Source organism: Mesocricetus auratus, unplaced genomic scaffold, assembly GCF_017639785.1.
Source record: "Mesocricetus auratus isolate SY011 unplaced genomic scaffold, BCM_Maur_2.0 Super-Scaffold_15014, whole genome shotgun sequence".
Lineage (NCBI taxonomy): Eukaryota > Metazoa > Chordata > Mammalia > Rodentia > Cricetidae > Mesocricetus > Mesocricetus auratus.
This window is the reverse complement of record NW_024429186.1, coordinates 34,053,858-34,079,684: the sequence shown is the minus strand read 5'-3', so window position 1 is coordinate 34,079,684 and position 25,827 is coordinate 34,053,858. Positions and strand designations below refer to the sequence as shown.

The window sequence follows — 25,827 nt, the reverse complement described above, 5'->3', positions numbered from 1 at the left end:
ATGTACCCCATAGGTGGAGCCTGGATTCCCCGGGTTCTCCAAGGCCCTGCCCACCTGTCTATGCACCTAGCCTCATGTTTGTCTTTCTCTTGCAGAAAAGCTCAGGGACACAGGCCATAAAAGCCACTTAATCTTTGTGATCAACAGAAATAATTGGCAAGTGACCCTGCCACTCTCCCAAAAGCCACACAGAGTTCATCACCAGATATTGGTGTTTATCGCATGGATTTTGAAAGTGAGGCTTACAGTCCATCAAACACAGCTTAGGGTTGTCCAGGTTCCTTCTTAGTCAGATTAATTTTAGAATTAAATCAGATAGATATATACTTTATTAAACTCCATTTTCTTGGGAGATAAAGAATAAGATTCTCTTTTGGTCCATGATTGCAAAGGGAACAGGACTTAGAAGTCTAAAACTATCTGAATCTGCAGTTCCTGGGATTGCATAAATGCATCCTTCCTCCGGGAAGACATGAGCTTCCCTTTTGCAAGGTGCTGCCTAGGAGCAACAAGGCCCTCCTGATTCTCTTGCTGTGTATTGGAGCCTGGAATATAGGGCACTGGATCAGTCTGTTTTCTTCACTATGACAAAATACCCGAGACCGGCCCACACAAAGAAAATGGTTTGATTTAGTTCATAGTTTTGAGGACTCAAAGGCATGATACCAGCATCTGGTGAGACCTTCATGACAGATGGGAGGGGGAGACCTATGAGAGGGTCACATGATGAGACAGGACCTAGAGAGCTTATGTGACCAGGCTTACTTTTGTTTTCTTCAGGAACTAACGGAGATCCTATAAGAACTGTGGTAACCCTTTCCTGTTGCTCTCAATGACCTAATTATGTCCCCTAGCCCTGCCTCTTAAAGGACCCACCACCTCTTAACACTATCACACCAGGGGCTGAGCTTCTAACCCATGGGCTTTAACTGTTCATGTTCAAACCATACCCAAACTATGCCAGCTGATAGCAATACACTGCTTCAGAGAGCCCAGGATGAGTTTGCAAGGGAGGATGCGTTGTGGAGGAGCCAGGAAGAAAGAATGCAGAAGGGTTTCTGCAGATGAGGATGCCCATGACACAGAGGACTGGAGGGGTGCTGGGAAAGCCGTTTAATGCCGGATGATAGAGGCCCTTGAGCCCCACTGCAGAAGCTTGGCGTCATCTCTGTAGCATGGGAAGCCAGGCAAGGATGACCTGTATAAATTGCTCCAGCCTTTAAACGTGCTTCCGCCACGTTCGTTCAGTTCGTGAGTCAGGAGTAGGGAAAGGTGCTGAGAAATGGACTGGGAGGAAATGAGCCAAGAAGGGTGAGCTATTCCAGAGTCCAGGGAGTCACTGAGGTCAGAGAGGTGACACTGGTTTGTGTTCCTTGCTCTTCCCCAGGAGGGAGAAATCTTAGTAATATTCCAGGTTGATGGATAGTCTCATTTTTCTTTGAAAACAAGGCCATTGCACTTTCGATAGTAGTAAGGGGGAGGCAAAAACGCATGCTGAGACTTCAGTGTTTCTGTAAAACTCAACAGAAAGCACTGGAGCTCAAATTTGGAGCACTTTACGGTGCCAGCCGAGTAGTCTGGGTTGTGTTGCTGTATTGGCCTTCATGTTCAGTTCTATGGCGTGGTAGGTTGGAAAATGTAGCTATGTAAAATTTGAAATGAGAAAGGGAAAAGGATCTTAGTCTCTATGTGGAATTGGGTGCTGGAGTTTATGGGTTACAGCAGCCCCTGAATACCCTCTGATGGTCTGGTCCAAGGGGGCCAAGGAGGCCTTGGAGGAAATCGTGTCAAGTTATAAATGGATACATTCCCACTGTCCTCCCTGCCATCTTCTCCACATGGGCTGACTCAAGTTCTGGCTGACTATTGGTTTGCCCATTGAACAGTTTGAAATGACAGAAAGCAGTATAGGAAGGTTCCCCACTTACTGCCAGGAGGTGTACTAACCTGATTTTGGAAACAATACAGAATATCAAACATTTTCTTGTCTGGGGGGTGGGGTGACACAGTGTGTAGTTGTTTTCTATTGTGATCATAATAAATGTCAAACTTAGTGGCTTAACTGAATAATAAAATTTATCCTCTCAGAGTTCTAAAGATCAGACATCTGAACTAGGTTTCTCTGAGCTAAAATTAACAAGCTAGCAAGGGTATTGTTGGTATGGGTTCTGGGAGAGACCGTGTCCTTCCAAAGGCTGCCTGTTTCCTTGGCTTCTAGTCCCGCCCCCCACACCTCCCCCTGCCGCCTTTGAAAGTGGGAAATCCTGTGTCTTTGACCCTTGTCCACAGTCACATCACGCTCTGGCCAACTATAATTAGGAAAGCCCTGTGCTGTCAAGAACTATGAATAAATGGCACACCTGAAAACTCCAGGACACTCTCCCACCACAAGGCCCCTAACCTGGATTACACGACCCTGGTTCCACGTAAGATAACACACTCTTTTTTTTTCTTTTTTTATTATTTATTTTTAAATTTAAATTTAAATTAGAAACAAAATTGCTTCACATGTCAATTCCATATCCCTCTCCCTTTCCCTCCCCTCCTCCCCTGCCCTCCCCCCAACCCCACCCAATATCCCCTCATTTCCCCAGGGAGGGTGAGGCCCTCCATGGGGGTGTCCATAGTCTGTCATTTCATCCAGGGCAGGGCCTAGACCCTCCCCCAAGAGTTCAGGGTGAGAGTGCATCTCACATTGTTGGATGGGAGTCCAAAGTCCATTTGTATACCTGGGATAAATACTGATCTACTGCCCAAGGCTCAATAGATTACCTAGGCCTCCTCACTGACACCCACATTCAGGGGGTCTTGATCAGTCCCATGCTGGATTCCCAGGTATCAGCCTGGGATTCAAGAGTTAACCCTTGTCAGGTCAGCTGTTTCTGGGGGTTAAACCAGCCTAGTTTTAATCCCTTTGGTCATCAGTCCTCCCTCTCTGTTACTGGCTTTCTTGAGTTCAGTTCAGTGCTTAGCTGTGGGAGTCTGCCTCTTCTTCCATCAGCCACTGAATGAAGGTTCTGTTTCCCAGACTCTCTGGCCGTGGGATCTTAGGCTGGCACTCCCCAGATCTATGTCTAAAATCCATATATGAGAGAGTACATGCCATGTTTCTCTCTCTTGAGCTTCACAGAGTAGGCCATGCACGTTTGTTGGAAAATGGCATTTTTCTACTTTTCATACTGTATATATATTAAACTATCATGCACATTATATGGGCCCACTTTCTGCACCCACTCAACTAAATACTTAGGTGAATCCCAGTCCTGCCCCCATTCTCCCTTATTTTCCCCCTCCCCCACCCCATGCCAGAAAGGAGATCCAAGCAGCCAGGTATGGAGAAAGCACCTGGCTTTCCTGCTACTAATCTTACTTTTTGAGCATCTTGTGTGTCCTTGAGCCATTTGCCCCCAACACACACACACACACACACACACACACACACACACACACACACACACACACACACCACCACCACCACCACCACCACCACCACACCAATACTGGTCAGTTACTCAGTAAAGAAAAGATGTAAAGAAGCAGACAATACCCAAATCAGGGTAACTTGAGGAGCTGCTAATGAAGAATTGAGGTCTTCAGAAGTGCTGGGATGCTTCTCTGGCCAGTGTCCTCTGCTCTCTGTCCACTGCTGCTGGCCTTTCACAGACATTCCAGTCCATGCAGCCCACAGCCCTCCCAAGGGACCAGCCCTCTTGTTTTTCAGAGTAAAAGCAGATTCCTATACAAAACAGATCAGGCTGCCTCCAGCTCAGCCCTCCTACCAAGCTCAAGGCAAAGATGCTTTCCCTGAAGTGTCACAAAGCTATTCAGTCACTGTCCTGCCATGCCATTCTTCCTATGTTTCTCTTCAGTTAAATGTTCCCATGAAGGTAACTTATGAAACACTATATGTGGTAATTTTAAACCCATAGCTCAAAGCAACTGGTGAATAAATGGTTTTCATCCAGCTGCCTGGCACAGCCTAGATCACTCTAGGTCCAATCTTTGGAAATCCAGGTCCTGTGGAGGTTTTCCTTCAACATAGTTACTAAAATGTATGAAAACTTGAAATGTCTTTCTATGGAACCCAGTCTCAAAGCACAATACCCTTAAACGTAAATACCAAATTTACTTTAGACTGAATTTGGGTAAGTGACATTATAGTACCCTTAAGGCTCTTGTAATGTGTTGAACACCATTCATTGCTGACATTGGAGGCAAATTCCTTTAAGAGTTTATTACTCATTCATTCATCTGTTTATTGTTGTATCCATTCAATGAATATTTGCTGAACACTTAATATTAATGAGGACTCAGTGATGAGCAAATTGACATGATAACGGAAATGAAGAAAAGACAGGGGGTCTTACAGAGCTTGTAACAAGATACTCTAGGACACTGTAGATAGATTTTGAGCAACACTATTAAAAATGCACACATTTCTCCTTTCAAGAATATCATGCAAGTTACATTGTAGAAAACAGAGGAACCAGGGCCTGCCTGCCTGTCCTCTTATAAACGTCTATAACCATGGGGGAAGCATATAGTACTAGTTGGTTAGCCCAATCCCATTTCTATCCTCCTTCCTGTCTCCATATGGTACAGGGGCTGGAAAGGCAAAGCACCTTTCCCCAATCCTCCTTTGGATTCCTCCTTTCTGACCTGAGACTTGAGAAGGCATTGGGGTCTTCTAGAAAAGAATGTGCTTTTCCTCACTAGGGGAACAAATGCAAACTCTCCCCATTTTGTCCCACCATTTGCAGAAATGTGAAGCCTCTCCTAGAAATGAGCTACTGTAGCAATGTCAGCTGCCATCCACACAAGCTGCTCCTAGAGGAGAAAGTCTGCAGGCTGCTATCATTGGCATTACCAACAGAGTGATTCAAACAGTCAGTTTCCCACAAAACTTTACAAGCATTGTAATAGCTTGAAGATGGAATCCCAGGATGCTCTTCAATCCATTATGACCATCTTCTACCTGGTTTTGCTGTGTTGTATATACAGTGTATGTGTGTATATGTATGATGTGTGTAGACGGATGCGTCTGTGGATGAGCATTCTTATGTGTGGGTACAGGTGTGTGTATATGTCATGGTGCACGTGTAGAGGTGAGAGGACAACCTTGGGCATTAGTTCTCGTCTTCTACCTTGTTTGAGACAGGGTCTCCATAGTTGTTCACTGCTGTATATTAGGAAAGTAACTAGCTCATTCTTCTACCTGGGAATCCTTTGTCTTTGCCTTCAACCTCACCGTAGGAGCACTAGGATTACAGATGCACACTGCTCTCCCAGCTTTATGTAAATTATAGGGTTCAAACTTGGGTGCTAGACTTATTCAACAAGGACTTTACCCACTGAACCGTCTCTCCAGCCCACCTACCTGACTTTTTAACTATAGAAACTAACACAGGGCCTGGCATTAAAGGTGACTAGATGAACCTAAATACATTTAAGAGTTAGAGAAACAGAAGTTGTATTATTTAAATATATATAATACATATATGTGTATATGTATATATGTTGTTATTATGTATACATGTTGTGTGTGCATATATTAATATATGTATATATTGATATATTATATGTAATATGCATGTATTATTTAGATATTATACATGTATACACACACACACACACACACACACACACATATATATATATATATATATATATATATATATATATATATATCCTAATCTTCTGGGAGCCAGATGGGACAGATCGTGTTAGTGAAGCAGCTATATTTCAAGTTGTGAATTGTGACTGTCATCGTCTAACTCAGGTTCCTGCCTCTAATCAATTCATTCATTCATGGACACAAGGAAAGACTAGGTCTTTCATTAAATGAAAGGGCCAAAGTAGAAATAAGCAGCCAATTGCAAAGTCAAGGTGAAACATTTGGATGCATGCCAGAGGCACAGGGCATCCGCTAATTTATATGTTTATAACTTTTATATATTTATTTATTTATAGCTTCCTTCCCTGGAGTTGTAGGCATTTTTCCTTTCAATAATTGCACTATAATTTTCCCACACTTGACATTTTTGTTTAATCCTCTACTGAGGAAACAATGCATGAGATAAATAAATTAGTTCACTGGATCATTAAATTGCACAAATAATACTAATATGGGCCCTTTGTCATTTCCGACAGAACTGTCATCCAGAAAGGCAGAGATGAGCAGGCCTGGAATGACCAAGAAGGGCCTCTTGGGGCTGCTTCTATGTCTGGTTTCTGATATCATCTACCAGATGTAGTCTATAAAAACATCAGGACTCCTCAGTCCTCCCCAAACCTAACTCCAACCTGTGATGCTGTCACCCCTCAGACATAGTTGATCACTGGCGGGTCAGAGTAGCTTCTCCTATTTTCAGATTATCTACTTAGTAAATACGCATCTAACTGTAGAGACGGGGTACTGATGTCCAGGGAGGTGGAGACATGGAGAGGTCGTATCCAGTCTTACAGTTCCACTGTGACTTCCATTTCCAAAGAGACGGTCACTATTCCTCCCTCCCACTCAGGACTAATTCAGTGAATTGTAAATCACTTCTGTAAAAGGAAGTCCACTGGCTAGAGCAATGACTGCTGTCCTTCTGATGTTTGGGAAAGTCTCATACCTGTTTATCTGTGCTGGATGCTGAGCTCCTTGGATAAGAGCACCTTTATTACTAGGGCTCACCCAGGCAGAACAAGCCAAGCTGGTTTCTCTGCTTCACCTGGATGTCAGATAGGGACCACCTGCTCCTTGATTGGCACAGGGGCACATAGGTCCAAACACATCCCCTAAGACACGGGTCTTCATATTGAAGGATGTCAGGAAACTTACTGTGTTACTCGTGGCGAACAAAAGGTGTCAGAGTGAGGTGCAACTAAGCAGTCAGGAAAATTAAGTAAGTCCGTGTCAGTCTCCCCACCCCCAGGGAGATGAAGAAGGGTGGTAGTTAGGGTTTTCTGATGATCAGAAAGGATGGTGATTTTTCTATTTTATAGATACTGGTGATGCAATGGATCCAAGCTGACTTGGGTAGCAACCCCATATTTGTCACTTACTAGCTCTGAGACTTTATGTGTCTCCTTGTTAACATCTTTGCTAAAGAACTTTGAAGACTGAGGAACAAATTGGACATCTGTTGAGGATACCTAGGTCAGATAATCATGAAGTAGATGTTTGAAAATTCTTGTCAGTGTTCTTATAAGCGGCTGGTGTCTTCTTGTAAATTCTTGGTAATTCTCCAAAAGCCATGACAAGGAACTTCAGAGAGAGTGTTGTTGCAGCAGGTGATGCTCCAGCATCAAGCAGAGCTGCCAAACACTTGTCTAACACAACAATGGAGTAAGCAACCTAAGCTAGGACTGCCTATAAGAGTTTTAAAGTAGATGGTGAATACTATATATTGAGTTTCACATTCTTAAAAGCGATTGGTTCCAAAGGCATCCTAAACCTAAGATACATTCATCCTGATTGCCAGTCAAATATCTGTTGTGACTTTGACAATTTTTGAAAAATGCCTTTTGTCAGATCCTTACTATATTTTGCTTTAAAGTAAACATCCCGAGTTGGTAGCATAGAAACCTCGGTTTCTTACTTCTGAGTGAGCACGGAAGCCAGGGTTGCACTGATTATGATATGGGCTTGGTCCTCTTCCCTGAAGATTCCCCACATCTTCCTTAGAATATCAACCATCTGAGGCAATAGCAAAGCTGGTAAGCACAGCCACACAGACGTAAGTATATGACATGTCTGAGTCCACACTGTGTTCAGGAACAGCAGCCAGATTAGCCCCATGATCAGAGAGGTCAGTGGGAGGATTCTCTGTCCACCATGAGGCCAGGGCAGGGACTACAGTGTGTATCAACACCACAGCAGAGTCAGGCATGGGACACTGCAGAGTTCTTTCTCCATACTGCTATGCTGTAAACTGCTCAAAATACAACCAACCCCCTTTACAGTCCAGTGAGGAACAGGCAGTTCTTTTTGTCATTGTCTGTTATTTTATGTTTTGTCTCACTCTGTAGCATGGCTGGTCTTCAACTCAGGGTGCCAATGTCTCTACTTCTCTAATGCCTGAGGACAGGCACATGCAACTACATCCAGCAAGACTGGCCTTTTGACCTGGCTGTTACCTCTGATGGGCAGTACCCTTCTTGACATATTGTGGACCAACATAATGAGATATATATGTCTTCCTCTTTAGTAAACACGTCCTTCTGAGGTCCCATCACATGGCGAAGCAAGCGGGCAGAAGAGAAAGGAGCCACGGAGAATTCCTCTGTGGAGACAGTTCTTCCCTTCTGGCCCACAGTAGCAGAGACTGAATATCATTACGATCTAATGCCTACTCAGAAGTCTAACTGAATTGAATTATTGGCTTCCTGCCAATCCTCAAAGAGGTTTTTTTCCCCTGACTTTCTCATAGCAACCATCAATGTAACTGATGCTTCTGGTTTCAAACAGCACACTAGATCAAACGCATAGATTGCTTTTTAAATATGACTGTTTTTTTCGCCCTAGCAATAGCCTTCCTTGGCCATTAATGAATGATACTCAGGGTAGTTATTTGGTTGAGTTTAGCAGAAAGTCAAGAGGTAGTTGAGGTGGATAATGGAATTGTGGATTAAATTCCTTCTTAGACTGTCAAAATTAAACACTGCAGGAAATGACTTTCCTGCCTATGAAATACTCACTGTCATCTTAGGATTCTTTCACAGTCTCTTATTTATTTATTTATTTATTTATTTAGTTAGTTAGTTAGTTAGTTAGTTAGTTAGCAGTGCTTGGGTTAGAATGCAGGATGTTTTACATTCTAGACAAATGTTCTGCCTCAGAGCTACATCCTTGGCCCCTCTATCTTAGTACTTTTGCAGGGAAAAAAAAAACAAACAAGAAATTTTCAGGGGAGGATGGCTTCCACACTTAGCTAGTTTTCTGAGAATCCTGTTGAAAAGTAGAATAGCTCAGGGTTAAAAACCTGAGTCCTGGAGTCTACAACTAGATTCTAACCTGACTCTGCCATTGGGTATCTGTGGGACCTGGTCATGGCTGTGACAATTATTAAAGTCTGTCATAGCCATTGGTGTTGATTACAAATGTCATTTCCCGCTCCTGCCAACCGGAAGACACAGTGCCCTAGGTCCTGGGTTAGGTGGTGTCTCATGTCTGGCTCTAATCAAAGGCTTGTGAGCAGTGCACTTCGTGTATGTTGAATGCCTGGTGAGCACTGTCCCTGTTCCTAATGGTGGCAATGATCTTATAGCATGTCTTAACTTTGTATCTAACAACGTATCTGTTGCTACCAAAGCAGTTACCCTTGAAATGCAATCACAGTATGTCGAACTAGAGGAAATTAAATAATAGCTTTCTATCTTTAAAATTATGTGCTTTCAATAAGGTCTTACTCACAGACTTCATCCCAACAGTTCAGAGATATGTCTGTTGGTTACAGAACCACACTTTGTCAACGCTACATGTTAGCCCCTCCCCTTCTCTAGCTGTTTCACCTCCCCAAACAAAAAGATCCGCATCCTTGTTCCAAACATTCCTATGCCCTATTCTGAGCATTCCTTCCCAGGAAATTACATTTGGCTTGTGAATTTGTGCTACAAACTTGTGTCCTTCTAAGTTCATCTCTTCGCTGTTGTTTCCACCAATAAAACTGCTGCTCGCTATGGCCTTTCTCCCAAAGCCCTGCCTAAACTTCCTAATGACTAGTTTATGATAGCATTTTAGGATGAACCTTAGGAAACTGCCATTTTGGAGGAATCAAATATGGCCGTTTCCTATGATATAAACTGACTTTGAATGTGAGGAGAAATCTCATCACATACATACTCATGCTCGTTTTAGATCCCATTGTGAACCTCGATGCACTTCTCCCTTCTTCCCTCGAGACAATAACATGTTGTTCCTATAGAACTATGCTCTGACCTCCCCACACCTAAAACACTGATACTGTTTCCTGACTGACTGGGTCAGGGTTGCCTCTACTTCCTGTTGTTAGCACGCATGCAATACACACCGGAACCATTTAATAAAGGCTTGCATTTTTATTTCTGTGCAAGAAGAATATTAACACCTCTTTTCTTCAATCTCTTTCAGATCGAGGACATCATTACAAAGATGCAAGATGACAAGACAGGGGGTGTGCCCATCAGAACAGTTAAGAGTTTTCTCTCCAAAATCCCCAGTGTCGTCACAGGTAACACATCCTTCCAAGGTGTCAGTGACAGCCAGACCATTAGAGCTGTGTGGTCTAGACGGTGATGTGGAGGTATCTAGGGGGGAGGTGTCTGTGAAGGGCTTGACTCAAAGCCCATTCTACTCTTGGCTTTCAGCAAAAGTCTTCTCTTTGCCCAACATTAAGACCCACCCTAGTGTGACGAGCCTTTCAAGAGTGTGTAACGGTTGCCTCTGGGAGTGTGTGCACCGACAGATGAGCAGTGTGGCCTGTGGCTATAAACAGATGAAGATGTGCTTTTAAAAAATTAAGCAGGTCTCCTTTTGTTTTGGGTTGCTTGTTTGCTTATTTCTTTGGGGATATGATCTTACTGTGTAACTCAGGCTGGCCTTGAACTTATGATGTTCTTGCCTCAACCTCCCAGTGCTGAGATAACAGGTGTATATCACCATGCCTAGCTCCATTTAAGCATGTTTAAGGGAAAGTTTCATGTTTAAGAAATTCTTATGTTCAAATTCTAAGATACTATCTTCCTGTGCCGAAACTCCCTTTTTAAAGGGTGTTTTAAAATATGGCTCTGCATTCCATTGCTTTTTGTGGTTCAATATAGTCAAGCTTATTTCTTTAAAAAATTAAGATTTTGTATTTGTTTAGCACATATGATTATTTAAAAAATTAACTGTATGTGTGCATGCACTCCTACATACACACTTGAGTGGAGGTCTCCTTAGACTTCAAAGGAACCCATCAAGTCCTTTGTACCTGGTTGTAAGCTTCCCAATGTAGGAGCTGAGAACTGAACTCAGGCCCTCAGCAAAAGCAGCATGTCCTCTGGTGCTGAGCTGTCTTTCTGACCCCCTTTTAAAATCTTTGATTGTGAAATACATTAGACTCTGGGCTATAGTTCCAAAAATAATCATAAAGTAATCACATAGCACCTTGCCTTATAAATAGCACCAATATCTTAGATTCCCCTTATTAAGTATTAATGAATGAATTCCTCTCCCTGTTCATTCTCTATTTTGATTGAATAAGTTGCTTTTCTTCACAGTTTTCTTATATAGATGTAGGCATCCCTTGTTATCCTAATAAACAAGTAAATGAATCTAGGCAAAAGTTTTGACAGTTCTCTCGTTTACAAAAAGCTATTTGCTTTCCAAAATTCAGGAACCATCAGGAATTGGTATCTGTCACATGCCATAATGGCTAAAAATACACTGGTGGTGCCAGGAGTGGTGTGACATGGTGGAGCTGGGCTGTTCCTTGTTATTGGGGGGGGTTGGGCGCAGGGGGGTGCAAAGTGGTGCAGCTACTCTGAGAAAGAGTGTGGCAGTTTCTTAGAGAGGCTGATGCTGCTACCCCTCCTAGGTATTTACCTATGACTTATGAAAACACGTCCTCACAAAATTCATATGCAAAGACTTGTCATGGCTTTATTCACAATCCCCACAGCCTAGAAACGACCAAATGCCATTTATCAGGCCAACAGATGGACAAAGTCAAAATCTTGTCTATGTAAACTCAGCAATGGAAAAGAGTGAACCAGTAACGTGCACAGTAACCTGCACTGGTCTCAATATCACTTTTCTTGAGTAAAAAAAAATCCAGACCCAAAAGATTGTTGTTTTATCCCATATACATTCACACAATGGGAAGAAAGTAATAGTTGCCAGGCTCCTTGGGACAGTTTTGTGAGGTGATAGAAATACTCTGTCCCCAGACTGTGGGAGCAGTAGTACGGATCTACGAGGGTCAAACTTCATAAGCAGTATGTATGCCCAGAAAGAGTTGCCATTGCTCACATTAACTAAAAAGACAAATAAACCCCGAGTAATGAGGAGCACCCCAACTCATTGCTCATGAAGTCACCATTTGAATTCAAGTACTGCCAAAGTCCAGGATGCCATGATGAAATGTCATAGACAAGGTAGCATGTAAGCAACAAAAAGTTATTTTACATGGCTCCATAAATTAAAAGTTTGGGATTGGGGTGCCAATGTTGTCAGGCCTGCTGAGGACCACCATTGGTTGTGGAATACCCACTTACAGTCTTATGCCACATGGCATAAAGATGACACCAGTCTCTTTCTACAGGGGACTAATGCCACTCATTAGGGCTCTCATAACTGTCCCTCAAAGGCTCTGCCTCTGTCTTATTGGGGATTAGATCTCAGCACATGTATTTCATAGAGGCACAAAAATTCATTCTTTAGCAAGTGCTGAGTATATTTGGAAGCTGTGTTGTGTTTGAAGTTCCTCTAAATAGAGTTAAATCCATGAAATATCATTAAATAATATTCATACTCTGCCAAATTTAATTTAATAATATATTCAGTTTCCCCTTTTAGATCAAGCTGACCTTGAACTTGCTATGTACTCTAGCCTGGCCTTGAACTCATAACTGTCTTCTCTCAGCCTTCCAAGTCTGGAACTACAGATGTGTGCCATCATATCTGACTCACGATTGTTAAATCTGTTTCTATGGACTCACTGGTCTGTTGTCTCCCTTACCTTTGTTGATGGCTTAGACATCAAATGTATGCAAGTCTCCTAAGACAAACTATAGAATGCATCCTTCTGTTGTATTGCTCTCTGAAAACTAATTTCTCTCTACCTGGATAAGTGTATAACCTTAATTACTTTTTATAGCTAAAAGCTCCATTTTGTTATTTTCCCAATTTGTTTGCCCACTTGTTTGTTATTAGTTGGGTATCCACTAAGTTATAATTTGATTTTCTGTTGCGGTGAGAAACACCATGAGCAAAAGCAACTTGGAAAGGGGAGAGTTTATTTGGCTTAAACTTCCATATTATAGTCCAATGCTGAGAGAAGTCAGGACAGGAGCTGAAGCAGGATCCTGGAGGCAGGAGCTGAAGCAGAAACACGGAAGAACCTGCTTACAGGCTTGCTCCCCATGGCTTGCATAGCTCACTTTTTTAGACAACACAAGACCACCTGCCCGTGGTTGCACCACCCACAATGGGTTGAGCCCTCCTCTGCAATAATCAATAAAGAAAGTGCCCCCTAAAGGCCAGTCTGATGGATGCATTTTCTCCGTTGAGGTTTCTTCTTTCCACAAGACTGTATGTAGCTCAGATCAAGTAGACAAAACTAACCAGCTGAGGCGTATTAAGGGTACTTAGAGTTTAACAATTCATTCAATTTACAATGAGTACTTACTTATTTTATCAGACTATAAGCCCTCTATAAATCAAAGAGAGTCTGTATTTTTTAAATCAAAACTGAAATACTTTAGAAATGAAAATACCAACCTGGGAATATTGATTAAAAAAAACAAACAATTAGAAAACAATTATGGTAGGAATGGGGAAAAAGGCATATTAGTGACACCAAATAGATCCATAAGCATTTAATGGCATTCATAATCATATATGAATAGATGCTTGGTCCTTCAGATAAGCCCTGTAGTAAGAAACCCTCTGGTTCATTTGTTTACAGTCTTGCTAATACACCCTTTCCTAGAAACTGAAACAGGGACATCAGATAAAATAATTATTTTGTGACCTTCGTTCTTATCTAGTGAATTCCTTCAGAATCTTTTCAGACTTTGTATCAGAAGCACCTGTTTGCATTAAGGGTGTGAAAACTAAAGCTCCCTCCCACCATGGGAAACTAAAGCCCCCCCTACCATGGAAACTAAAGCCCCTCCCACCATGGGAAACTAAAGCCCCTCCCACCATGGTATCTTCTCATTTCTCATCCAGGTCTTCAAATGTTTCCATCTTCTTCATTGTATACATCATTATTAAGTATTTGCTACAAGAAAATAAATGCATGTAACAAAAATAAAGATATATTGTATCATTCTAACCTACATTAGATAAAGGAGGTTCCTTAGTCCAGTGTTTATACTTGAGGAATTTTGAATTTGGGAAAGTAGATCCAAGGATAGTATTGGCCAGGCTAGATTTGAGGTTGGAAAGGGCATCAGATGATCCTGTCTAGAACACAGAAATAAAGGATTGAAGATCTGGAGACATTTTACAGAAAAAGTATAAATGGAGGAGTCATGATGTCCAAGGACTTGCAGGACACTACAGCTTCCATATGTTCACCTGTAAGGCACCTCCTACCTAGTCAGGAGATAGCCCTTTCTACCTAGTCAGGAGATAGCCCTTTCTACCTAGTCAGGAGATAGCCCTTTCTACCTAGTCAGGAGATAGCCCTTTCTACCTAGTCAGGAGATAGCCCTTTCTACCTAATCAGGAGATAGCCCTTTCTACCTAGTCAGGAGATAGCCCTTTCTACCTAGTCAGGAGATAGCCCTTTCTACCTAGCTATCTCACCCAAACCCCCTGTGATTTGGGGTTTGAAGTTTCCCTATTGACATGTCAAGGAAATTGTTTTCACTCCTCCCATTAGGAATGCCTAGATAAATTCCTAGATATTCCTTGGGTAAAGGCGATAAAGAAATGCCTGCTATTCCATCTGTGTCTAAATAGGTAGGTGTTGGGAATGCCCCAAAGGAAATGTACTGAAATAAGAGATGGGTATATTTAGGGAGAGAAGACAAAACTGTTCAAATACCATCCCGTTTTTTAAAAGTAAGAAATGAGGAGCTGCAAGGGTGAGACTTAGCAAATAAATGTTCCAGTGGGAAAATAGCTGGAAAATTGGAGTGGGAAGGACAATGTCAAGGACAAGGCAGAACCCAACATCAGATCATCACTGGGGCTCACTGGCTTGGCAAGGCTCGTCTGTAAGAAGCACAGAGCCATGCCACACCAGTCCCCCATCCAGAGGTGCGGATTCTGAGCAAGGTGTCCACAGGAAGGTCACTTCATGGTCATCCTGACATTTACTCCTTTCTGGACAGCAGATGAGCCTCCTCAGATCTCCTTTCCCAAATAGTAACTGTGTCACAAAGGTAATTAAAGCAAGTGTGGAGACTCCTGTGTTCCCAGTTTCCAGCCCTATCTCCTCCCTGCCTGACCAGTGGGAGACAGACAGGTCCTGGGCAGAATGCCTGCCAGCTCCACAAAGCCAGTCATATCACACAGCCATGCCCAGCTGTCACTGACAGCCATTCCAAGATAATTCCTCATAACCCAAATGTCCTGAAGAATTTTCCAGGGATTTTGAACATCAATTTCCTCTAGGCTGCCCCCAGAAACCAAACTCCTAGCATGTAGGCATGCTAAGGGACATCAAACCTCACTTGCTTTTAGGGACAGGAAAATCTGAGTTCCAGTGACATCATAATGCAATGTGTTTTAAAAAAAGAGGCAGAATCCAAACTAGAATATGAATTCCTTACTACCATTGCAAACCACTCCCATTGCCTTGTGGACAAAATTGTAGACTCTTAAGTTGCAGCACTCCCTTAAAGGTGTCTGATGCATTTCCCTGAACAGGAGAATCGTTGACATGGCTTCTCAAAAAATATAGTCCCAGGGAACCCTCTTGGGCATAGACTCCGAAATCTCTGTTTGCAGTATCTTCCCAGGTTGCCTCTACAGTTGTCTACATTTAGAAGCCATGAAGCCCTGCCAAGTTCTCCCAGCTTCTGCTTTAATAACCTCCAGTGATGAATGTCCTCATCTCTCATCCCATCTTTGGATCACTGTGACCTTTGAAAGCTTCTTCCTTATAATGAATTGAAAGTTCCTTGCCTCTCTGCTGCCTATGCCATTCCACTTTCCCAAGTACACTCACCTGGCTCTCCTATAGATTTTTTTATTATGCAAATAATTTTCAGAAAATACTCCAGGTATATGCATGCATTTTTTACAACTTATCTCAACACAATTTTCCCTTGTGCATTTTATCTCTTTCATAGACCACAGGTTCGCTTCTCCAGGCTTGATTTTGATGTGAATATGTTACAGTATTTCCATTGCACCTATTGGCAAGGTGGTTTAGGAAAGAGAGTTTAGGGCTGCAAGCTGCCTGTGTGAGCTTAGCTGACCACCAGCCTCTTTGGGTCTCATCTGGATCCTCATCTGGATTAAGTGTTGTCTAAGTCCCTTCTCAGGCTCACCTTCCATGACTCCATAGACCCATAAGGACTGAAGAAAGAACTGGGCATCTTCCTGCCAAGTCTAGGAAACATGATGCTTGTGCCAGTCTTGGTTATGTGTTGACTATCCTGACCAATGGGACTTCTCTGTCTCACCTTTTCTTTTCGTGTATGCCTTTTTTTTTACTTTCTGCTTAAAAGGTTCATTTTAATAACAACATCCTGAAATATGTCAAGTTGTAATTGTAAAAGGAAAAAAGCAAAGCTCTGATGTTCTTGCCCTTTGTGTCATTAAAATCTTGCTCTAAATGTCACATTAATTCACCTCTCCACAATTTTCCTTGCCAGATTTTTTCCTTCTATAAGAAGAAATGCTAATTTGAATGAAGGATAGTTCATTTATTAAAAGTGAAAATACATCATACAACCTGCTAATTGTATTCTAAAGTTTATTCTTAAATATTTCTACCCAAAATGGTTTGAGTGAGATAAAATTTGAAATGAAAATGAAATCTAGATATGTTGTCATTGACTCCAAGACAATGAGCCTAAATAAAGGACAAAGACACTTGAATGGTCACTATGCCTTGCCCTTAGTGATGGATAGATAAACAACAGTGACTGCCAGTTATCTTGAACTAGCTGCCTTCTCTATACAACACCAGAGCTGGGGAAGTTGCAGGGAGGAAGAAATAAAAAAATATTTTTATACAAAATTTGGGGTGTAATCCTTAACCTATTTCTCTGTTTCTAAGACATCATTTTCTAGAAGCAAGGGTATCTTTCACTCAATATCTGCTACAGAATTCTGTCCTATATATTCTGCAGATATATATCCTTAGAGTGCTGTTTGTCCTGAAAATTAATAATAAACAGAAATACACACTGAGTTATCGCAGATAGCATCTGTTGACTATAACACTACCTAAAACCTTCCTGCCTTTACACTGTCGTGTATAAATTAACTGCTGGGATGGAAGCAGGTTCAGGAGTGAGAACAAGGCATTCTTCAGCGTCGCTGTCAGTCTGTCTTCTGTTGCTACACTGGATACCTGAGATTGGATAAGTTATAAAGACAAAAATATAATTCTGGCTCATGGATGAGACTGGAAGTCCAGATGCAGGTGCTGGCATCTGGGCAGCTTTTGAAGAGGGTCTCCTATTGCTTCGGGTCATGAGGGGAAAGTGGAAAAGTAAGTAGATATGTCAGGAAGAGATTAAAAGAAGCCAAACTCACACCCTATATAACCCATTCCATGGAGAGGCATTGACCTGTCCCTGCGGATTCTCCCTCATAACCGAAGCCCCACCTGACAATGTCACTGCAGCAAGGGGACGTATCTAAACCTTAGCAGTTACTGTACCTGCTTTTCTAGACATCACTTCTAGGATCCAAATATTTTCTCCCACTAAACAAAGTGAAGGGCGATCCAGCAGAAACACTGGTAATGATCATGGATACAGAAGGGGATGTTGACCCCTTTTCTGACTGAATTCTTATTGAGATGTTGGACCCTTAGCCCTTCTTCCTTCCCTCTATTGCCAAAATTAATTAATTAATTAATTAAGGGAACATTCATGGAACATCTGCCAGGTATATCTGGAGTTTGTGAATTTGCTTCTTGAAGCAGAAACGTATGGATTCTACCTACCAATGAGTAATTAGGGTCCACAAAGTGACATGATGTGAGAGAGAGACATGGAACATAGAGAACCTGGATCCCTGTGGCCCTTGGAGACACCAGGAAGGATCTCTGTGGAGACTAGTGGAGAAAAGACAGAATGGAGAGCTGAAAGGCTGCAAAGTTCATGAAATGGGGCTGGTAGGGGAGAAAGAAATTAATGTGAAAATAGAACTTGGATTTTAAACCAGACTAGTTACAACTACACAGAAAGCAAATGTTTGACCTATGGTATCATTAAACAGTAGAAAAGGAGATTTGGCTTTTTATAAGGAATTTTTGGGGAAAATAACTAGGAAAAGGGAAAATCATTTCACTGTGGGTCTGAATTCATACTGTTGAAACTAGATGCATATTGTCCAGTGACAACAGTAGACAAGGAATGTCCCGCGCTACCGTCTCGCCAGCAAGAACGACGCAGAACACTCGGATTCTTCTGCAGTAAAGCTTTAATGCATCTTGAGAGATAGATGATCAGCTTCTTAGAGGGAGACCCCAAGCTAAGAAACCCAGCCCCTTATATAAGCCTAGGAGCTCCGAGTGAGACGTGTAGAGCCGGGATTGGTGGTTTGCACATCACCCCAGATGACGCCACGGGAGAGGCACAGCTTAAACGGTTAACTCCAACTGACAGCAGATGTCAGCGCCATCTTCTAACGGCAATAGCGATAGCGAGGGCGGCTCCTCACATCTCCCCCTATTCATTTATTTTTGAAGCAATAGGACACCCACAACTTTGGAGTGGAGATAGAGGTCAAATCCCCATGTGCAAATTTGGAACATGTACAAAGCTCCTCTCCAGGGTCTTATCCCCAGAGAGAGCCCTGACCAGTCCGATGTCGTTTTTCTGGGGGAAGGAGATCATGACATAGAACCTTCATGCAAGATGACTTATCTCCCAGGAGAAAGTCGTTATACTGCAGACCTCTCCTGTGCAGTGCTTAGCCTTGCAACTCCTTGGGCTGCTGAAGCCTACCCACTCTATCCCGTGCAATGAGACTAGCCTCGTGGGGTGCAAGAGCTGGGAGGCCAGCGACCTATTGCTTTAACATGGTTAACCAAATGTCAGGGAGGCTCCGTGTTCTAAGGCAGCAAGTGCTTGTGCCACCACCACTTTGTCTCTTTTGTTTGGGCTCTGAGCTTACACACCATCCAAAGCATCAACACTATTCCACAGCAGAGAACTAGGCTAAATGATCCTACCCCCACCCATTCCTTAAAATAAGAAAATGCAGATGAAATCCAGGAGGAGAGGCCTTCCATCAGAGAAAGATCCAGACGCGTCGAATTCACTTGCAGGATCGCCATTCTCAACTCACGGAGTGTCTGCTCAAACTCAAAAGTCCAATTCTGTAATAAATGTTGAGACAGAGCTTGTGACAGGTTAGCTGCTCTTGTAAAATTCTCATATTGTACTGAAGTGACACAAAGGCCAGGCAACTTTTGTTCACATCCCAATTGGGCCATCTGCCACAATATATCCAATTGTTCCTGAACCAAATTAATCTGTTGGTTTACCAACATCAGGCCTCCTTGTATCTGAGAATTGGCAGTGGCCTGTTTATCTAGGACCATGGTCACAGTGGCCTATAGTTCATTAATGGTTTGAGTTGTCTGCACAGTGGCAGAAAGTGCAAGGGCCGAGGCGGTAACCGAAGCAGTAACCGCGGCGGTGGCTATCAGGCCCACAATAATAGCAGAGATCCCAAAAATCTCGCTTTTCCCTAAACAAACTCAAATTACTTGGCGTCTCAACAGGAACTGGAACAAATCGAGGCATGCGCATTATCAAAGCAAAAGGGTGCTTAATAGCATCCCAGCATAATGCATAAAAACAATTCTAAGCAGAGCAATTTATTTCTTTCTGATTCTTACCTAAGGTATCATTACTCACAACCCAAATAAAGGGCAGCTGAATAATTAGTTCTCTTAAAAGGGGTATACTTAACATTGGAGGAGGACCAATCAGATGATCCATAGCTCTGTCCCTCACTCAGACTGTTGCCTAATGCCCCTTTCCAATCAAAAGTAATCTGTCCCTTCTCACTATCATAGGAGAAAGATCAGTACAGCTTCCATTAATTCAAAAGGATTAGCATTAGATCTTTCTGGATCCATATGAATAAAATTATCCTTTAATGAAGAAATCACAGTAAAGCACAAGCTTCCTACTAATGACAAGGTTCTCTCATCCTGAAAACTCTGTATCTGAGGATCTAAAGGCAAAAAGGCAAGCCCCAACTCTCTATTAGTTGTGAAAAATCTAGGGAACACCTGGGCATTCTGCATCACTGGCATCGGTAGGGGAAGGTAGACATGATGGCCCACCGTAACTCTCCCATCATACTAGGAACCATCATCCCGAGTAGGAGAGTCTTCATCACCCACTTGGCCTCCATCCTTCTTATTCTGGAGTTGTGAAGGAGCTCTTCGAGTGAGTCTTTCAGGGATCCACAGGGGTTTTCTTCCTCCTGTGGAAAAACACACACAGCTCCCCTGGATCTTATAAGAATAGGATCCGGGCCTTTCCAGAGATCAGTCAAGACATCTTTCCATTTTACCATTTCTTTTGGCCTATCAGGCTCTAAACTGTGGCGATCGGCCGCAGTGTGGCCTTGGGCATCAGAGTTCAAGAAATTAAGGGTAAAAAGTGCCATGGATACAGCAACTCTTGGTACCGAGGGTAGAACATCCTCAATACTCCCCTTTTGTTTAATCAGATATGATTTGAGTGTACGATGGGCACGTTCCACAATGCCCTGTCCTTGAGGGTTATAAGGTAGGCCAGTTAGATGGGTAACATCCATTTGCCGACAAAACTGTCGGAATTTTTGAGAGGTATATGCTGGTCCATTGTCTGTTTTTAAAATTCTGGGTTTTCCCCAAGCACTCCAGGCCTCAAGGCAATGTTGAATCACATATGAGGCCTTTTCCCCTGTTAGGGGTGTGGCGAACATTACGCCAGAACAGGTGTCAACAGAAACATGAACATATTGAAGCCTTCCAAAAGAGGGAATATGAGTAACATCCATCTGCCACATCTGCAATGGTCTAATGCCACGTGGGTTTATTCCCATGTGGGGAGTAGGTAAGAATTCGCAGCAATTCTGGCATTGAGTAACAATTTCCCTAGCCTCTTTCCTGGATAGAGCAAAACGACGGCGCAAGGTCTCAGCCGTCACATGAAAGCGCTTATGGAATTCTTTTGCTGCTTGTGCATGGGTAGACAAGGCAGCGGCCACCAGCTTTGTAGCCTTGTCCGCTAAGTCATTCCCTAAGGACATGGGACCTGGGAGTCCAGAATGTGCTCGGACATGGGTAATGAAAACAGGAAATCTCCTATTTAACAAGGCAGCTTGTATCTTTTGAAAGATGTTAGCAACTCTGCTGGAGGATCTTATTATTCCAGCTATCTCAAGGAGATTAACTGCATTAACCACATAAGAGGAATCTGATACAATATTGAGGGGTCCTGGAAAAGCCTCAAGAACCTCCAGTACTATCAGACATTCTACAACTTGAGGTGAAGTTTCATTATATTGTTTAGATATAACCCTATCCTTGACCACATAAGCTCCCATACCAGTTTTTGATCCATCAGTGTACACCACAGTCCCATCTGGGAGTGGGTCTTTAGCTGTCACTTGTGGAAACACTATAGCCTGGTTTAGGGCAAACTGTAAAATTGGATGCTTTGGAAAATGATTATCAATTTGTCCTGAAAAGGAAGTAACTAAAACTGCCCAATCACTAGATGTGGCTGCCAAGGTCTGAACTTGTGCAGCAGTATAAGGCACAATCAAGGAATCAGGATCCCTGCCAAAATGTGTAACAGCTGCTTTTATTCCGCGAAGCGCGAGCTGTGCAACAGCATCAGGGTACCAGTCAATAATCTTAGCAGGGGAAGCATTTGGATGAATCCAAAGTAATGGTCCATGTTGCCACAGGACTGCAGTTGGCAATTGAGCTGTCTTAAAAACACACAGATTAAAAGGTAGTGACTCCTCAATACGTTGTAATTGTGCTTCCTGTAAGGCCTCTTCCACCATCTGTAAGGCTCGGTGGGCGGCAGGGGTAAATTTTCTGGGTGAGGAGATATGAGGCTCACCCTCCAGGAGATCGAAGAGGGGTTTTAGATCAGCAGATGGAATTTTTAAAAAGGGCCTCAACCAATTTATATCTCCCAGAAGTTTCTGAAAATCATTTAATGTTTGTAAGTGGTCTTTGCGAATTTCTATTTTCTGAGGAACTATATTTTTGGGAGTAATCATTGAGCCCAAAAAGAGGCCTGTATCTGCAATTTGAACCTTTTCTGAGGCAATCTCTAATCCCCACTGTTTTAATTCAGCCACCAGCATGGGGAAAGCCTTTTGTAAAACATCTAACTCTTTGTGACAAATAAGAATATCGTCCATATAATGGATAACGATTAAAGATGTAAATTGCTTCCTAATTGGCTCCAAAGCCTCCTGCACATACAGCTGACATATTGTTGGGCTATTGGCCATGCCTTGCGGCAGTACCTTCCACTGAAATCTCTTGTCTGGTTCCATATGATTAAGAGAAGGGATAGTGAAGGCAAACCTTGGTCTATCCCGTGGGTAAAGTGGAATAGAGAAGAAACAATCCTTAATATCTATAATAATAAGCTTCCAATCTTGAGGAAGTGCAGAAAGCAAAGGAAGGCCTCTTTGAACAGGGCCAAAAAGATTTATCTGATTGTTAATGGCCCGCAGGTCATGGAGTAATCTCCACTTCCCAGATTTCTTTTTAATAACAAAAATTGGTGTATTCCATGGGGAGGTAGAAGGCTCTAGATGCCCCAGCCGTTCCTGTTCTTGCACTAATCTTGTGACAGCCTCTAATTTTTCAGAGGATAGAGGCCATTGAGAGACCCATAACGGCTCCTCTGTTTTCCATGGTATGGGTCGTGAAGCCTCAACGGCCCCTAAATAAAACCCAGTCCTTTTCTACCCCGATTTCCGTGTTGCGTAATGGGTTTTATTCTGCCTTGTTCTTGCCTACCCAAGCCTCTACCGTTTGTATACCCCATCTTTGCCATAATGGCTGATGCCTGGGGGAGTATTCATTAGTTAGGGTCATGCCCATGGCTTGTAACACATCCCGTCCCCATAAATTTACAGGGAGTGGCAACACATAGGGGGTAAAACATCCCTGTTTGCCCTCAGCATTCCGCCAGGTTAAGGCTGAGGCACTGATGGCAGGAGAGGACTGGTATCCAAGACCTTGTAGAGAATGAGATGAAACAACAGTGGGCCAAGACTTCGGCCACCAATGGAGTGAAATAATGCTTTTGTCTGCTCCCGTATCCATTATCCCTTCAAATTCTTTTCCATTAATTAACAATTTTATTGTAGGTCTCTCATTTAGGGGTATAGCCAGATAGGCTGAATCACTTCCAGAAGATCCCATAGCCCTTTTTTGTAAAGTGTAGGTTTCTCCATCCCCGAGGGAGGGCAGCAACACCAGTTGTGCAATTCTATCTCCCTGCTTTATAGAAAATACACCCCGAGGGCTAGAACAGAGAACTTGAATCTCCTCTTTATGATACGGGTCAACAATTCCAGGATATATAATGAGTCCCTGTAAAGTTAAGGAGCCACGGCCCAGAATAAGCCCAATGGTGGCAGGGGGCAAAGGTCCAGGGGAATGGACTGGGACCGGTTGAACATTCATTTGGGGCATGAGTAAGAAGTCGGAGGCGGCACGCAAGTCCATTCCGGGGTTCCTCGGAAACCTCTACTTCCTCTTGATTGCTTTTCTGAAATTGGTTCCCATATTTCTGAGGGCCCTGGGACCATGGGCCCCGTGACCCGTTTTTTGATTGGGGTACCTTGGGTTCTTCAATAGGGGGCAGAAGCCTCCCTTTTACATCCCGGACTGACCTGCATTCGCTAGCCCTATGATAACCTTTACCACAACGATGGCAAAGCTTCGATTCTCTTGTTCTTTCAGGGGCTTGACAATCTTTCTTAAGGTGCCCCATTCTCCCACAATTAAAACAAGCTTTTCGACTAGATAAATCTCTACGCCTGTGCGTTTGTAAAATGGCGGCAGCTAGTCCTGCATTGGTTAGGGGTCCCCCAGCTCCCTGCACACTCTGAGCCAATCTTGTAAACCTTTGCTTTTGCGAGGGGCGATAGCCGCTCGACATTCCTGGGTTGCTTGTTCATAGACAAGTTGCTCAATCAGGGGCATAGCTTGTTCTGAATCACCAAAGATGCGACTGGCGGCCTCTGTCATTCTGGCCACAAAGTCTGAAAATGGCTCTTGGGGTCCTTGGACAATCTTTGTAAGGTGTCCACTGGACTCTCCCCTTTTTGTGAGGGCCTTCCATGCTTTAATAGCGGCGGCCGACACCTGACCATAGACACCCCAGATGTAGTTGGTTTGATTAAGGGCATGTTGACCCTGACCTGTCAGCATTTCAAATGTCCACTGCCTCTGATTCTCATCTTCAGCCGTGGCATTAACTCTAGCTTGTGCCTGGGCTGCATCATACCAGAGAGCCTTCCATTCCATGTATTGTCCCATGTTGGGAAGCACTGCTTTCACTGTCGTCTGCCAGTCAGTGGGAGTCATGGCAAAATTAGCAAGCCTTTCCACCTGTAATGTGGTAAAGTTAGCATTGACCCCATAATTACGAACGGATTCGGCCAATTCTTTGATTTGATTGTAATCTACAGGGGTATGTACTCTTCCACCTTCCGCATTCTCGAATACTGGAAAAGCTACTTGTATTTTTCTCCGTTCCTCTAAAGGTAAAAAGGAGTCAGTACCAGTATTCAGCCGAAGCTCATACTGCGGAGGCGCTGAGGGCGTGAGCCCGCCGGATTTATAGGTGGTGGTCTCACATTCATTTTTGTTTTCAGTGGCCGGTGTCTATCAGGGTGATATCTTTCTTCCTCATACCGTGCCACCTCCTCCTCTAGACCACCTTCTTCGCTAGAATACAGAGTGTCAGAATCAGAATTATCTAGCTCCAAGGCTTCTAGCTCTACTGTAGGGTATAGACTAGATTCTGGCTTTTTCTTTTTCTTAGATTTGTTAGGGGGTGAATGATCACTCCCTTCTCTCTCTCCCCTTTCTTAACTTCTTGGGGAGGGCCTTTTTTCTTAGACATGTCTTTCCTTTTGCGAGCTCCCATTCTCTCACTCCGTTCAGTTTCTGACATGCTATCCTGAACTTCCTCTAAGGTTCCCTGACTTTCTATTATAGCAGGGTGACAGGCCTCATCCTCCAAGCAGTTTTTAACTAGCTTCCAAATGGCTTTGGTACCTAAGTGGAGATCTCCTTCTGCATGCTTCCTGTCTAGTTCTTTACCTAGCTTGTTCCATGAGGCCACAGTGAGGGACCCGGAACAAGCATACCATGGTGCCACTCTATCTACCTCCTTCACAAAATTTTGAAGTGTTCGTGGTGCAATTTTAAGATCTCTTTGTTTTAGCACAGTCTGTAGGGCAGTAACCACTGACTGTGACAACCCCATCGCGCTAGCGGCTTATCTAAAAACGGCGCTCAACTCCGTTACCAGACTGACAGCACCAGACTGACAGCACCAGACTGACAGCACCAGACTGACAGCACCGTTCTGTCAGCACCAGCCACGATGAAGGAGAAGGACAAACAGGACTAGCACCAAAGCCTCCACTGACCCGTCCCACGGTGATGACAAACTAAGGCCAAAGTCGAGAAAGGGGAGTATTCAGGATAAAGCATACCTCTCTGAACTTACGTCCCTGCAGTTCTGAATCCGCCCCGTCTTCCGAGGGGTCTCCCGCGGCGCCGGCGATGTTGAAGAGTTTCCCGGGTTTCGGCACCAGATGTCCCGCGCTACCGTCTCGCCAGCAAGAACGACGCAGAACACTCGGATCCTTCTGCAGTAAAGCTTTAATGCATCTTGAGAGATAGATGATCAGCTTCTTAGAGGGAGACCCCAAGCTAAGAAACCCAGCCCCTTATATAAGCC

General features: G+C 43.3%; 1 protein-coding gene across 9 annotated transcripts in view; it reads left to right on the top strand.

The window, feature by feature from the left end:
• Positions 1-25,827, top strand: part of Rgs6 (regulator of G protein signaling 6) — a 515,997-nt gene that overhangs the window by 338,042 nt on the left and 152,128 nt on the right. For all 9 annotated transcript variants that reach the window (XR_005876224.1, XM_040742794.1, XM_040742791.1 and 6 more), the window contains exon 3: positions 10,097-10,196. Coding sequence is in view for 8 of the 9 variants with exons in the window: in XM_040742794.1 (XP_040598728.1) it covers positions 10,097-10,196 (100 nt within the window). In the remaining variant the exon portion in view is untranslated. The remainder of the gene's footprint in view (positions 1-10,096; positions 10,197-25,827) is intronic.